Source organism: Scylla paramamosain, chromosome 4 (assembly GCF_035594125.1).
Source record: "Scylla paramamosain isolate STU-SP2022 chromosome 4, ASM3559412v1, whole genome shotgun sequence".
In the NCBI taxonomy this organism is placed as follows: domain Eukaryota; kingdom Metazoa; phylum Arthropoda; class Malacostraca; order Decapoda; family Portunidae; genus Scylla; species Scylla paramamosain.
In genome coordinates this window covers 14750433-14766187 of record NC_087154.1, presented here as the reverse complement: position 1 = coordinate 14766187, position 15755 = coordinate 14750433, and the positions used below count along the sequence as shown (strand labels likewise).

General features: G+C 43.5%; 1 protein-coding gene and 1 long non-coding RNA gene across 13 annotated transcripts in view; one reads left to right on the top strand and one right to left on the bottom strand.

Moving 5' to 3' along the window:
* The window catches only part of LOC135099770 (glycerol-3-phosphate dehydrogenase, mitochondrial-like), a 166368-nt gene extending 155939 nt beyond the window's left edge, over nt 1-10429 (bottom strand). For 3 of the 8 annotated variants that reach the window (XM_064002288.1, XM_064002292.1, XM_064002289.1), the window contains exon 1: nt 10271-10429. Coding sequence is in view for 5 of the 8 variants with exons in the window: in XM_064002282.1 (XP_063858352.1) it covers nt 9784-9895 (112 nt within the window). In the remaining 3 variants the exon portion in view is untranslated. Of the gene's footprint in view, nt 1-7597; nt 7751-9783; nt 10003-10270 lie in introns of those variants that run through there. The other 5 variants (XM_064002282.1, XM_064002291.1, XM_064002285.1 and 2 more) reach the window with 5 other exon arrangements.
* Nucleotides 10430-11750: 1321 nt separating this feature from the next.
* LOC135099771 (uncharacterized) overlaps nt 11751-15755 on the top strand; it is a 177448-nt gene continuing 173443 nt past the window's right edge. For all 5 annotated transcript variants that reach the window (XR_010268361.1, XR_010268362.1, XR_010268363.1 and 2 more), the window contains exon 1: nt 11751-12087. This is a non-coding gene — a long non-coding RNA (uncharacterized LOC135099771). The remainder of the gene's footprint in view (nt 12088-15755) is intronic.

The window sequence follows — 15755 nt, the reverse complement described above, 5'->3', positions numbered from 1 at the left end:
GAGGAGGCACGACGAACGATACGTGCTGCTTAGCTGTGGCGCGTGGTGCTGAAGGCGTGGCCGGCGATGTCGGGTCGTGAGGTGCCGTCGGGGTGTGCAGGATGTAGGCGGGCTTGACTCGGTCTATGGCTATGACGTCAGAAGAGCCGTTTCTGTTGATGGTGATGTTTTTCCTCGTCCTGCGGAGGACCTCGAAGGGGCCTTCGTAGGGGCGCTGTAGTGGTTTACGGACAGCGTCAACCCTGACGAAGACGTGTGTGCAGTCTTCGAGATCCTGGCTGACGAAGGTCTTGGCGGGGTGCGTGCGAGGTTGCACCGGCTGCAGGCTTCTCATCGACTCCTTAAGACTGCTGGCGAAGTCTTGGACGCTGCAGGGGCCGGCGTCGGGTGAGCTGGTAAGGAGCTCGCCAGGGAGTCGAAGAGTGGTGCCGTATACGAGCTCGGCAGAAGAGTGGTGAAGGTCCTGCTTGAGGGACGTCCGGATGCCGAGGAGGACGAGGGGTAAGGTGGCGTTCCACTTCTCGTGTTGGTCGCTGGAAGCCATCAGTGACGACTTCAGCTGGCGGTGGAAACGTTCCACTGTAGCGTTGGCCTGAGGATGGTAGCTGGCAGTCCTGTATCGTCGAATGCCGAGTAGTGTCATCAGTTTGTTCCAGACACTGGACTCAAACTGGCCGCCGCGGTCAGAAGTGAGGCTGACAGGAACACCGAAGCGTGAGATCCACGTGCTGATAAAGGCACGTGCAACGGTGTCAGTGGAGATGTCAGTCAGCGGTGCAGCTTCTGGCCAGCGAGTGAAGCGGTCGACACAGGTGAGGATGTAGCGGTAGCCGTCGGAGTGAGGAAGAGGGCCAACGAGGTCGATATATAATAATCTAGTCAACCAATTTCTAGTGATCTAGGTGGAAGCCGCCAGGAATGTGAGAAGAGAAAACCGACAGGTAACCGTCAGCAGTTGCAAGTCCTTTAATCTCTTAACTCGCCAGAGATAGAGAAGAGAAAACCGACAGGTAACTGTCAGCAGTTGCAAGTCCTTTAATCTCTTAACTCTTTTTGTTCACCAGCTAAGGTTGTATTTATAGCCACTTGTTAGACTGGTTAAACTCTCTCTATCTCTGGCGAGTTAAGAGATTAAAGGACTTGCAACTGCTGACGGTTACCTGTCGGTTTTCTCTTCTCACATTCCTGGCGGCTTCCACCTAGATCACTAGAAATGGTGACCCCGGAGTGACCAGGCAGCAGGTGGAGTTGGCGCGGTGGGTCACGGCAGCAGGAGAGGGAAGGACCTGGTGGCGGTGGTGAGGCGGCAGGTGAGCGTGGCCTCAGTGGCCTGGGTGGCTGGCGAGGCGTGGTGAGTCACAGCTGCGAGAGAGGGTGGCTGGTGACTGGCGAGGCAGCGGCGGTGACCACGGTTGCTGGGCTGGGTGACGGTGTGTGTGTGTCACGTGGCGGCTGGCCGGGCTGGGTGGCGTCGGTGGGTCACGGCTGGGCCAGGCTGGGTGGCGGTTTGGCCGTGGTGGTCCGTGTCAGGCGGGGGCTGACCTGGGCGAGGTACCTATAGCTGTGGCGACGCTATAGTGCTAAAGAACCTGGGACACAGCATTGGTGGAGCTGGCCACTACGGTCTAACTCCGAGTCACCATTTCTAGTGATCTAGGTGGAAGCCGCCAGGAATGTGAGAAGAGAAAACCGACAGGTAACCGTCAGCAGTTGCAAGTCCTTTAATCTCTTAACTCGCCAGAGATAGAGAGAGTTTAACCAGTCTAACAAGTGGCTATAAATACAACCTTAGCTGGTGAACAAAAAGAGTTAAGAGATTAAAGGACTTGCAACTGCTGACAGTTACCTGTCGGTTTTCTCTTCTCTATCTCTGGCGAGTTAAGAGATTAAAGGACTTGCAACTGCTGACGGTTACCTGTCGGTTTTCTCTTCTCACATTCCTGGCGGCTTCCACCTAGATCACTAGAAATTGGTTGACTAGATTATTTGCTACATAACTTCCCCCGAGTGAGGAGGCACGACGAACGATACGTGCTGCTTAGCTGTGGCGCGTGGTGCTGAAGGCGTGGCCGGCGATGTCGGGTCGTGAGGTGCCGTCACGGCTGGGCCAGGCTGGGTGGCGGTTTGGCCGTGGTGGTCCGTGTCAGGCGGGGGCTGACCTGGGCGAGGTACCTATAGCTGTGGCGACGCTATAGTGCTAAAGAACCTGGGACACAGCATTGGTGGAGCTGGCCACTACGGTCTAACTCCGAGTCACCATTTCTAGTGATCTAGGTGGAAGCCGCCAGGAATGTGAGAAGAGAAAACCGACAGGTAACCGTCAGCAGTTGCAAGTCCTTTAATCTCTTAACTCGCCAGAGATAGAGAGAGTTTAACCAGTCTAACAAGTGGCTATAAATACAACCTTAGCTGGTGAACAAAAAGAGTTAAGAGATTAAAGGACTTGCAACTGCTGACAGTTACCTGTCGGTTTTCTCTTCTCTATCTCTGGCGAGTTAAGAGATTAAAGGACTTGCAACTGCTGACGGTTACCTGTCGGTTTTCTCTTCTCACATTCCTGGCGGCTTCCACCTAGATCACTAGAAATTGGTTGACTAGATTATTTGCTACAAAGGGACACTGGCCAAGGGCAACAAAAATCCAATAAAAAAAAGCCCACTGAGATGCCAGTCCCAGAAAAGGGTCCAAAGCGGTAGTCAAAAATTGAAGGATAAGTGTCTTGAAATCTCCCTCTTGAAAGAGTTCAAATCATAGTAAGTGGAAATACACAAGCAGGCAGGAAATTCCAGTGTACCAGAAAAAAGGATGAATGACTGAAAATACTAGTTAACTTTTGCATTAGAGAAGTGGACAGAATAGGAGTGAGAGACAGAAGAAAGCCTCGTGCAGTGAAGCCACAGGAGGAGGAAAAGCATGCAGTTAGCAAGATCAGAAGAACAGTTGGCTTGAAAATAGCAGTAGAAGATAGCAAGAGATGCAACATTGCGGTGATAAGAAGGTGAAGACAGTTAGAAGAGAGGAATAGATAAGACAAAAAGCTTTTGATTCCATCCTGTCTAAGAGCGGTATGAATGGAACCCTCCCATTACATGTGAGGCATACTCCATACATGGAAGAATAAGGTCCCTATACAGAGTTAGCAGCTGGGGAATGAGAAAAACTGGTGGAGACGACTCAGAAAACCTAACTTCATAGAAACTGTTTTAGCTAGAGATAAGATGTGAAGTTTCCAGTTTAGATTATAAGTAAAGGACAGACCAAGTATGTTCAGTGTAGAAGAGGGGGACAGTTGACTGTCATTGAAGAAGAGGAGATAGTTGTCTGGAAGGTTGTGTCGAGTTGATAGATGGAGGAATTGAGTTTTTGAGGTATTGAACAATACCAAGTTTGCTCTGCCCCAATCAGAAATTTTAGAAAGATCAGAAGTCAGGCGTTCTGTGGCTTCCCTGCGTGAAATGTTTACTCTCTGAAGGGTTGGACGTCTATGAAAAGACGTGGAAAAGTGCAGGGTGGTATCATCAGCCTAGGAGTGGATAGGACAAGAAGTTCGGTTTAGAAGGTCATTGATGAATAATAGGAAGAGAGCGGGTGACAGGACAGAATTCTGAGGAACACCACTGTTAATTGATTTAGGAGAAGAAAAGTGACCGTCTACCACAGCAGCAATAGAACGGTCAGAAAGGAAACTTGAGATAAAGTTACAGAGAGAAGGATAGAAGCCGTAGGATGGTAGTTTGGAAATCAAAGCTTTGTGCCAGACTCTATCAAAAGCTTTTGATATATCCAAGGCAGCAGCAAAAGTTTCACCAAAATCTCTAAAAGAGGATGACCAAGATTGCAGATTGCAAAATGAAAAAAAAAAAAAAAAAAAGATAGAGGAAGTAAACTTGATAACATGTAATGCAGGTCTGTTGCCAACTGTGTGGTCAGTGTGATCCGTAAATACGCTTGGTCAGGGGAGATGTATTCCATCCACATCACGACACGCAAACCCTAGGAAATAATTCTATAGGTGCACTAGTTTTCCATAACCAAAAGTTTCCTAAGCACAATCCATCTACTTTCTTTTCTGAAGTCTGCATCACTACGGTTTCTATAATACTTTCTCGATATAATATTCTTCCTGTGTCATCACGCAGTGTCTCATTTTCCCCATCTGAGCTCCCTAACATGTTTATAAGTAAACCTGAATTATTTTGAGAATGACTTTTTTGTTTTTAGTATTTAAGCAACAATGATGAGTTTCATAACATTCATCCGTCTATGTATAGAGGAATTGAGGTTTCCTTTACATGTATGGGAGGGGGTTCCACTCATGCCGCTCATTTAGATTGGGTGGAATCAAAATCTTTTCGTCTTATCACCTCTTCTTTTCTAACTGACTGTCTTCAGCCTTTCTCTCATCGCCGCAATATTGCATCTCTTTCTATCTTCTACCACTATTTTCACGCTAATTGCTCTTCTGATCTTGTTAACTGCATGCCTCCCCTCCTTCCGCGGCTTAACTGCACGAGACTTTCTTTCTCTCACCTCTGTTCTGTCCACCTCTCTAATGCAAAAGTTAACTGGTATTCTCAATCATTGATCCCTTTCTCTGGAACTCTCTGCCTGTTTCTGTATTTCCTCCTTCCTATGACTTGAACTCTTTCAAGAGGGAGGTTTTAAGACACTTATCCTCTGCTATTTGATCATTCTATTTGACATTTGGGAACTGGCATTTGAGTGGCCCTTTTTTTTTTTTATCCAGATTATTGTTGCCTTTCATCAGTGGCCCTCTTACATAAAGAAAAAAAATCTTGTGCACTTCACTGAAATTTCAAATCTATCGCAGACATATATTTCCCTATGCAGCTCAATAAATAAAATATTTCAGTTAATATTTTATAGTTCTGATATCTAGTTTCTAAAGTATGTGATCTGTCATGCGGCTGCGGCCACGAGGGTGCATGCTTCTACCACTGTAACTGTAGATCCTTGAAGACTTATGCTTGTCCACAACTTTAACCTGCTGAGGCAGCGCTCGATTTCGGTGATGCAATGCCGGTGAACACGGAAAACACAGCTATTGAACTTAATAATGGTTATGATCAAACGGACACACGAATTCTTATTGCTAAATGGTCTCACAAATTTAGTGACATTTCATTCAATCAGCTATACAGATGAGTAGTCTTCATGTGTAAAAAGGTCAAGTCGTACCGCCGGATATCTGAGCCCCTCTTTAATCCGCTACTTAAACACTAACAGCCAACGGTGTGACTTGCAACGGTGTGTGTGTGTGTGTGTGTGTGTGTGTGTGTGTGTGTGTGTGTGTGTGTGTGTGTGTGTGTGTGTGTGTGTGTGTGTGTGTGTATTTCATACAAACAGCTGTAGAGGCGCACCAGAGACAAAGGTCAACCTGTGACTATGAATCTTTCACTGTTCAACAATACTACAAGAGTTCCTTCTGGATAGATATTTAAATATTCACCAGCGCGCAAGTCTTATCAGTTTTCAAATGAATGCTAGTGACGTGAAAAACAACCATTGGCCTAATAATGTCTTGCAATTTTTGATGTCCTTCTCTTTACAGGAAAATAACACCACGATATGAACACTGGCCTTGCCAGGGTGTGGGTGGGAGTGCGCAGGCGGCGCGGTGCAAGTGCTGAGTGGAAGCTGGTGAGGTGTGTCCAGGTTGAGAAATATTACTTTATCTGTTATTCACTGTGACTGTGTACACCCACCTCTTGTAGCATGAAATATTCGTGTGCCTCCACCGACATGATAACACTGTGGGGTGTGTCTTGTTACCTCATTCACAACAGATAAGACTCCCTATCAGATATCCCCACTCCACTATCGTTAAAACAGGAAGCGTTGAGCGGCCAAGCTTTTGCATTGTCTTAATTTTTTTTTTTTTTTTAACAGTAATTATCGGTGATATTTTTTTCTGTATTATGTGAATCTCAAATGTGATTGAGTCTCTTAGATGCAAATAATAATTACAACTGTAGTTATTGGCTGTGATGAAAAACATGTTCATCGCTCACACTACGACTGTGTCATGGTGCGTTAGTCTGCTGTGTCGCCACTGTATGCATTGTGAAAGTTCGGTATTGCTATTACAAAATGTGTGTGTGTGTGTGTGTGTGTGTGTGTGTGTGTGTATACTCAATATAAACTATGATGACAATATCGTTTAAGCGTCATGTTTATTTATCTATAGGTAGTGCACAATAAATGTTTGCACTAATACTACTATTAACCAATAATTATATGCATAAATATTATTTGCATTTAAAAGATTTCTCGTCATAATTCAGTTTCGCGAAATACAGGAAAAATGTGTAAACTGTACGCACACACCCACGCAACCACCCACACACACACACAGACACAGACACACACACACACACACACACAGGAACGTTATTTGTTTAGTATAGAACTTTGCACAAAAAAATATTCTGAACTGAATCAGATATCCTTTATAATTTTTCTCAAAGCGTGCAAGACCTATACCACTTTCAACTAACAGTATTTTATTTATTTTTCTATTTGCCAATTTTTTTTTTTTTTTTTTTTACTTAATTCCTCAAATCACGTTCCACTTGAAGACCCTTTGACTGACAAGAGCACAGTTTCATTACTTTGACAGTGAAAGTAGAGGTGGTTTTCGAGATGGGCGGCACTAGCAGGGAGTTGGCTACAAGTTAAGATTCTAACACAGGACTGAGGCACTATTGCTCTCAAAATAGTCTTAGTAGGGCAGCTACGCACACCGTGAAAAAAAAAAAAAGTGAATTGTGAAATGCGTTGGAAAGTATTCCCTAACAGGCTTAGATTGCTTCTTCCTAGCTGCACGTCCCCCACGCCCGGGTGTGGTTCGTCGTGGCCGTGATCAGGCAAAACACTGAGCACTATTCAGTACAGAAGTAAGAGTAGGAACAAACGTGAACGGAAATTCCATTTATTATGTATTAATGTTCAGATATATAGGTATTATTTATTCTTATTTATTCTGAATACGGTGATGAATCCCTATTCGGAGAAAGTATAACGTGAAAGGGTGCTGTACTCAGTCGTGAGGGCTGGTAGTGCCACGCATTCGGGGTCTCGGGATATGGAGTAAGGTGGCCTTTTTCTGCCGTCTTTACGTCCCCAGTCATACCGATACCCAATTGAAGGCTGGGTGAACCTAGGACTAGGTAGTCGTACCAGAGATTCAGTCTCGACAAAGGTTAGAAGCCGAGGTTTCTCTCGGTTGCGCTATCACCTTAGATACCGATGCATGGTAGCCTTAGGTGGGTGGCTACAGCTGGTGATTCAGCGTAAAAAAGGGTTGTGACAGGAATAAGGCGGAGTAACACATAGGGAGGGTTGTATATAGTCCTGCCGACACAGGGAGGGTTGTATACACCCCGCCATGGTAAAAGCAACTCTTCATGATGAAGATAAGAGTTTCCGGAGAAACCTGCCACACAACACATATGACGCGGCGCTGCCACGGTGATGCTTGTCTCCTGCACACAAATACTTGCTCCGGGAACACAGCCCACAACTTTTTACAATACACAAATACAAAACACCTCTCCACGTCGTGCGAGACCCTTACCTGTGTCCCCGCGGCGCTTAATTTCACACACTGACGTTTCCTCTGTCAGCTCCAGTGCCGCCAGGGTTACCATACACTGCCATCCTCACTCAGCTTCAAAAACTGACATCTCCAGTTACCGTTCTGATAGCATGACATAATGTACTAATATGATAAGGAATATTGGGTGAACAAATTAGTGGAAATAATTCATCGTTAAAATAAGTGATAACAGGTATCATGTGTCTCGTGAATAACAGGATCACGTGCTCATAACACTCTACTGACAACTTGACGCGTTGCTTATGCTACAGTTACCACGTACATTACGAAGGATAGTGAAAACAGTCCACTACGATACAGTGCTCTCATCATGACCTGCGTATTATAAGAAACGTTACAACCGTGTGTACGCAACAGAAATAGGAGACAAACACAATGAGATGCGATAACGTGTTATTGCTGCGTGAGAGTTTTCCAGTTTAAAGTATTACAATAAAAAAAGAAATTTACCTATATACACACACACACACACACACACACATATATATATATATATATATATATATATATATATATATATATATATATATATATATATATATATATATATATATATATATATATATATATATATATATATATATATATGCTCTTCACTTCATTTCCTGACGAGTCCCAGGTTGAGGTTCTGTCTGTTATTTAAGACGAGACTGCCCTGAATATCTCCAGTTGCGCTCGTCAGTTTCAGTAATTTCCTGCAACAGTTTCATTCCGCCAGGAACAAGGACATCTTTGTGGATCACTGCCGTGTGAGGGGAGTAGGGCGGTGGACGACACCCTGTCATGAACTTCCTTCACCGGCGTCCCTACCAAACCCTTCACTTCCACTTCCCCTAACACCACCCGAGACCTTCTACAACGCCTTTTATACCTCTAGTGAATGCTACTTGTTGCTTCTAGTCCTGCAATGATGCCAAGGTGACTCTTGTGAAAATAATAATGTAATAGTAATAGTATCGTTTCCATCTACTTTCAGCTATCACCTTCATCACTACCGCCCACGCTAACATCACCAGGAAACATGACACACACACACACAAACACACACGTCACGTAATCGTAAGTGCACTGTGTAATAATAAAACCACTAAACTTTTAAATTTAATAAGGAATTAAGGCGAAAAAGTAACAACTGAGTGGTTGATATATATATATATATATATATATATATATATATATATATATATATATATATATATATATATATATATATATATATATATATATATATATATATATATATATATATATATATATATATATATATATATATATATATATATATATATATATATATATATATATATATATATATATATATATATATATATATATATATATATATAAGTATGTATACACAACAATGTGCGTTGTGGAAATAGGTAGTGAAGGTAGGGAAGGGGAGGAGAGGTACAGAAGGGAAGAAGTGCCAAATTTCTTTTACCTCCCCTCCACGTCCTGCCTCCCTTCCCCCCACCGCGGTGTCTTGGTATTGCCAACACGTTTCATTCTTCAGTGATATTAGTCTTTAGTTTAATGCATTTGTTTGGTTACATCCCCTCGGGCGTCGTATACAGTGTGTGAAAGAATATGGAATATTTATCTCACTACAAGCCATCCTGAAGAAAGCCTTTGCTGAGATAACTGTTGCATAAATATTTCATCTTTGCTCTGCGCACGTGTTCACTGCATGATGCAAAGACTGGAGGGACTGAAGGACACACATCAGAATGACCATCCAACAAGCATAACACCTAACCAATGATACAGAAGACACCTATGGACACTGCCGTACATACCTCAACTAAATATGTGTACTGTACAGCTAGGGTAAAAATTAAATTAAATTAAATTAAATAGATAAAATTAGAAAAATGAAAATAAATAAATAAAAAAGTGAATACATAGATCACAAAATAAATAAACAAATATATAAGTAAATAAATAGATAATAGATAAAGAAAAAGAAAAAATAAACAAAAACACAAATAAGTAGGAATATGAAATATACATAAATAAATGAGTAAATAAATATATGAATAAGTAAAGATACATAAATACTTAAACAAACAAACAAGCAAACAAACAAATAACATAAATTAATGCACATAACATGCGTCGAAGAATGTAACACTTTTACTTACTTATGTGTTGTTTGTGTTTCTTTATCAGTACAAACAAGAGCACGCCCGCGAGGAGCTCTACGAGAAAAGTCTCCACGACCATCTTTCGCAGAGATGCTGCCCTTCTAGGCATCACTCAAGGCCAAAATTTATTTTTCTAAGTTCTTGATATCAGTTTTGTAATGCCATGAGAGAGTACATGATTAATACGTAATATAAAGCAGCTGATCTATGAAACAACTTGTTCTACACTCTTCACTACCGTAATAGCTACTGCGAGACCCCCGCTAGGGTTCACAGGTATAGACGTACAACGTTATTTCCTTAAGGGTTGAATAACCTACTTCTTAAGTTCAATCGCTTTCATCATACCGCTGTTGCTTCTTTTCTTTGCTGCTACTACTACTACTACTACTACTACTGCTGCTGTTAATGCGTGTTGGGAAGCTATGAAAATACTAAACAGTTACCAACGATACACTCGTCATGACAGATAGAACTGACTTACCAGCTGAGGAAGGTCTGCGCAGTAGAGTTGAATGGCAAGGTTTCTGCCTGATGCATCCCTTGCCGCCAAGAGCCTCACGACGCCCTTGGCTCGCACTCAGCCTCACACCCTCCCGTAATTCTAGACTTACCAGGCTCTCCCGTCTATATCATAGAGTAGTGGAAAAAGACATGCGTCAGTCTGTACATATAATCTGTTTTCATATAAATCTGTATCGAATCTTATTTCTAGTAAATTTGAAACTTCAAACGCTGCTCTTTTGTTTATTGGCGCAGGCTTAGTTGAGTTTATGATTCTTGTCTGCACCTGCGCAGGCGGCAGACGACACAGTATTAGTATATTATGCCTTTGCTTCATGAAAGGTCCCGTTAGTACTCAGTCCCTTATATGTTACATGCATTTTTTATTACGTTGTTTAATATATATATATATTTTTTCAGAGTGAAGAAATGCTGAGTCTTCATGAGCATTTTGGTTGCGTGGATGTGATGTAATACTGTTTTTGCTTTTCTAGATTGATACAGAATTTATCTATTTTCTGTTCTGTTAATTCCTTTACACTTTTTATACATCAGTTAACATTATAATCTAGTGATATGTCGGGAAGAAATTGGCAAGCTAGTGCGTCAATAGATGTACCTAATATTACTTAAGTTTACAGTATAAAGAGCTTCCGTTTTCTCTGAGTAAAGTCAGTGTGCTCATATTGATTATTTTCCGTTTTCTCTCAACAGCTGTGCGACTCTAGAAAAGTAAAGTGAACGAAACAAAGTGATAACCGTTGACAGGACCTCGGTATGCTTTATATATATATATATATATATATATATATATATAAAAAAAATATTAGCTATTTATTTATTTGCTAATCTTAATGTAAATCACGAATGTACACTTTTACTAACACCTTTACCTGTAATGATAAAGTAATGTACCAATTATATATATATGTATATATATATGTAAAGAAATGATATTCTGTTTATGATCCTCTGTATCTGAACTAAACATTTTCAAACGGAAAAGAACAATCTCTTAGAGACATGCGCGGGACGGTAAGGGAGACGGGAATGCGGCGTTACTGATAACTTGCAATGTGTTAGATGAATGATTATATTTGTTTGAAAATATATAGAAAACTTTGTTCAACACTGCAGACTATATTCCTCCGTGAGAGGGCTGCAGGGAAGGGCGGCCGTGAAATGTGTGAAGACTGGGTGACTGCTGGGAATGTATGGCCGGAAGTGTGTGACAAGTATGAGGTCTCGATGTGGTGCCACGCGTCGCCGTTTGGATCCTTGCCTGCCACACACACAACATACACTACACATTTATTATTCTTTTGATATATTGCAGAAGGAATATGCCTATCTAGACTGGAATAAGAAGAAAAAGGTAGCGTTGGGCGTGGTATGGTATGAGAGGTAAGAGGGAGAGTGAGAGGACGCAGGGCCACAAGGATGGCGCTGTATGACAGTGGCATCAGCTGCTGGCTCGTCGACGATGCGTGCCGGGCGCCAGTGGCAGGCTCAGCTGAGTAAGGGTTGTGCGATCATGTGGCGATACCTGTGACTTGACCTGACCCTACTCTTTCCTAGTCACCTTGGCGTTGTGCTATAAATCTTTGACAGTGATGCAGCGTGTGGCAGTGTTTTGAGTTGCCGCAGCTGTCGCCACCAGCGCTGCTCAGGCAGTACCGAGGGTCACGGTGCCGTGAAGGCAAGCTTCCCCCAGTCGTCTGATACTGGGCTGTCTATTGCACTCTGCACAGCAGTTCATACGACATCGACTGGTTTGCCTTCGGCGTTCTGCTAAAGGTGAGCTCTAAACACCAAAATTAGACTTAGCAGGTGTTTGTCTGCGGATTGGGGATGAAGAAGCAGCAAATATATACGAGTTACACCTGATCCCTGTCCTAATGAACACCGCTGATGAGGCCTAATATCCGCAACATCCGTACGTTTGATTATGTATGGTCTGAAATGTAGAGTGATTGTGTAGATTTCACGTAATTTACATTCAATATGGCTGCCGCGACGGCTAGGGAGAAGAACTCGAGCAAGTGAGGGGAGGTGAGGGGAGACTGTCTCTGGGAGGGAGCTCCGTGAGCAAACTTTGGTCCCACAGTCAGTAAAGATATTGGTATGGGTGATCTTCACACTGCTTTATCTCTAACATAACAAGAGAACTTTGTGTAGAGTGAGTGTGGAGGCGTGACGGAGTATTGACTCGTGTTGACCTTGGAGATGAGGTGAGGGCGGCCTGATGCCCGCCTCACCTGCGTGACGGGGAGGTGGCTGCACAGCTGAGTTCCACCAACGCCCGGGCTGATAACCGATCTGCCTGACCTTGTGTGAACGTGTTCAGGTCAGCGGTAATTCTTACATTGTCTGCAGTAAGGATCACTGTCAATCCCTCTTGCGTAACCCACCCCTCACGTGAAGGGTAATAGCTAGATGCAGCCCTCCATCCGTGACCTGACTCGCCACAAGAGGAGTGTTCTTCACTTTTAACTCGAGGTGTTTCCTGTACAGTGTACTCGTACATGGCACTCAAAGACTGTGGGTCGGCTGTTGTGCGTTACTTAGCCAGCCACTGTGGGGGTGGTTAACCTGTTCCGGTCAATCACATCCTGATTTGTTTTTCATATTGGTGTGCACGCGCTCGCGTGCACACACACACACACACACACACACACACACACACACACACACACACACACACACACACACACAGAGTAGTCAAATACACGTGCATAGTTAGTATCGAATAGAAGAACTAACACACACACACACACACACACACACATGCATGCACGCACGCAGGCACGCACGTACGCACGCATGCACTCCTGCGCCCACGCGCGCACTCGCCGCGCGCGCGCACGCACGCACGCACACACACACACACACACACACACACACACACACACACACACACACACACACACACACACACACACACATTGAGGTTTAAATATTCTTAAAAGCATCCGAATCCCCGTCCCATTCTTTAGCATCCTTTCTTTAATCGGATACAATAAATGATTCGTGTCATCGTGTGGGTCTGAATCCACCTTCGCCGCCTGCTGGCGGTAATAGTTAATAATGAAAGGAGAGAACGGATAGAGAAAAAGACAGGGTAAGAATGCTGGACAGAGGGAGAGAAGAAGCAGATGGGAGGGTGACGTTGTACGTGGGTGTATTATAAATTCCTTTAAGTAAATTTCGCACATTTATGTTTCACCTGCAATACTTCCCCCAAATAACTTACCCCATTGAAAAATGAGGTTTGGTTATGTTAGGATGTGAAGATTTCTCATAATTTCAGGGTGAAATTTTCATGAAGGAATCTTCGTAGAAGGAATTTATTTGGGTAAAATTTACATAGAAGTGTATATCCTTGTTTCTCATCTGCTGTTCATCAGTCCACCAACCAGCCAGCCAGCCAACCAGCTAGATCTGCCGTGCCATAGTGTACCTTAGTGCAGGTTAAAGTCCCACGGTATTTTCATCCTCACTGCGGCGCCCTCCACACGACCTCTGTCACGCCTTGTAAGCTTCCTTTGCCTTACACTGCTGAGGACTTGCATATTTACATTGCTCTTCTCCGCAACTTCGGGTCTGTTGTAGCAGCTGTTTCTCCTCCATTAGGTCACAAGCAGTCTAAATTTCAGATAATTAACAGTGACGTAAGTGCCTGTAATAATTTATCTTACCTTCTGTTACAAATTGCGGAAACTATGAAGGTGTGAAGGTGTCGTTTAGTGTGTGTGTGTGCGTGTGTGTGTATGTGATAAATTTAGCTACGTATACATTACCGTTGTGGGTGTAGATCGTATAAAGGGACAATAATTTTGGAATGAGGAGGGAAAAGTGTGGGCGTGTGAGCAGCAGGTGTAGAGGGATAGAAGCGTAGGCCTGAGGATAGCAGGTGAGAGGGGGGTGGTGACGAAGAGCAGGGAAAGGACACGAGGGTATCGATCGAACCTGGATGTTCTTCTGGCAGGAGAGAGATACTGGGGAAGGGGGAGAGGGAGGGAGAGGAAGGAGAGAGATAAGGGGAAGTGATGAGAAACAGAGAGAGAGAGAGAGAGAGAGAGAGAGAGAGAGAGAGAGAGAGAGAGAGAGAGATACTGATTGATTGCTTTTATTCACGGATTGTTACAGGTTTGTGAATAAGACATTGTTTTGCGAGGACAGTCGTGTCACGATAAATAAGTATAAAATATTATAAATAATTAAGTAATGATAAAGATAACAGTAATGATGAAGAGGGAAGGTATATGAATTTGTTGATATTGTAAAGAAAGATAATAATGGTGAGACATGATGAGTGAGTGCAGCAATAGTGAGTACACGAGTGATAATTATAGTGAGTGTACGTGATAATATTTGTGATGGTTTGAGGGATAGAGGCACCTTTCTGATGATGACCCTTCTCATGATGATCAGATTTTACAGTTTAGAATATGCACTCAACACTTATGGAAGTATGGTGAGGAAATGTTTTGCGACCGGGATGGGCGAGGACACACGTACTGCTTTCTTATGTCACAAGAGAGAGAGAGAGAGAGAGAGAGAGAGAGAGAGAGAGAGAGAGAGAGAGAGAGAGAGAGAGAGAGAGAGAGAGAGAGAGACGGGGGGGAGACGGGGGGAGGTGCGGTTTATGTAGGTGAGGGGCGGGTTCCCACATGGTACTGACCTATAGTTGAATCAGCGACCATCTCCGTCCACTTCCATTCCCGGGGTCGGCAGTATGATGGCTCAGATGAAGCTCGATAAGACATGGGTACGTAACTAACGATGCCACCCCTGACAACCTGACGCCACCCTTCCAAGTATACGTGTTGCCTCCAGGAGAGTCAGCATTCATACAGATATAGCAGTGATATGTACCGTCTGGCGCTATCTGTCCCCATTCATCGCAGTCTAGATTGTGGAGGTATGAAAATAAGAATGATAAAATTGATTAACTGATTGATTAAATTAAAGACACAGCAGTAATGGGATGATAAGATAAGGAAAGAATGATATAAAGAAAGCAAAGAAGACACACAAATCGTTTCTGTGCAAATCAGCAGCACAAACAAAATTATTCAAACCTCGTTACCTGACGTGCAGCAGCTACATTACAGGTGTGTGTGTGTGTGTGTGTGTGTGTGTGTGTGTGTGTGTGTGTGTGTGTGTGTGTCATCCCTTAATCTTTGATAAACATAAACACTCAACCACCAATACACACACACACACACACACACACACACACACACACACACACACACACACACACACACACACACACACACACACACACACACACACACACACACACACACACACTAATTCATTGACAGTCCCCCAGACACTCATCCTAGGGGTGTGGATACCTGCGTCAGTCATCCACACACTCACTCCCACCCACTCCCCTCCCACACACACACACACACACACACACACACACACACACACACACATATTTGTACCTA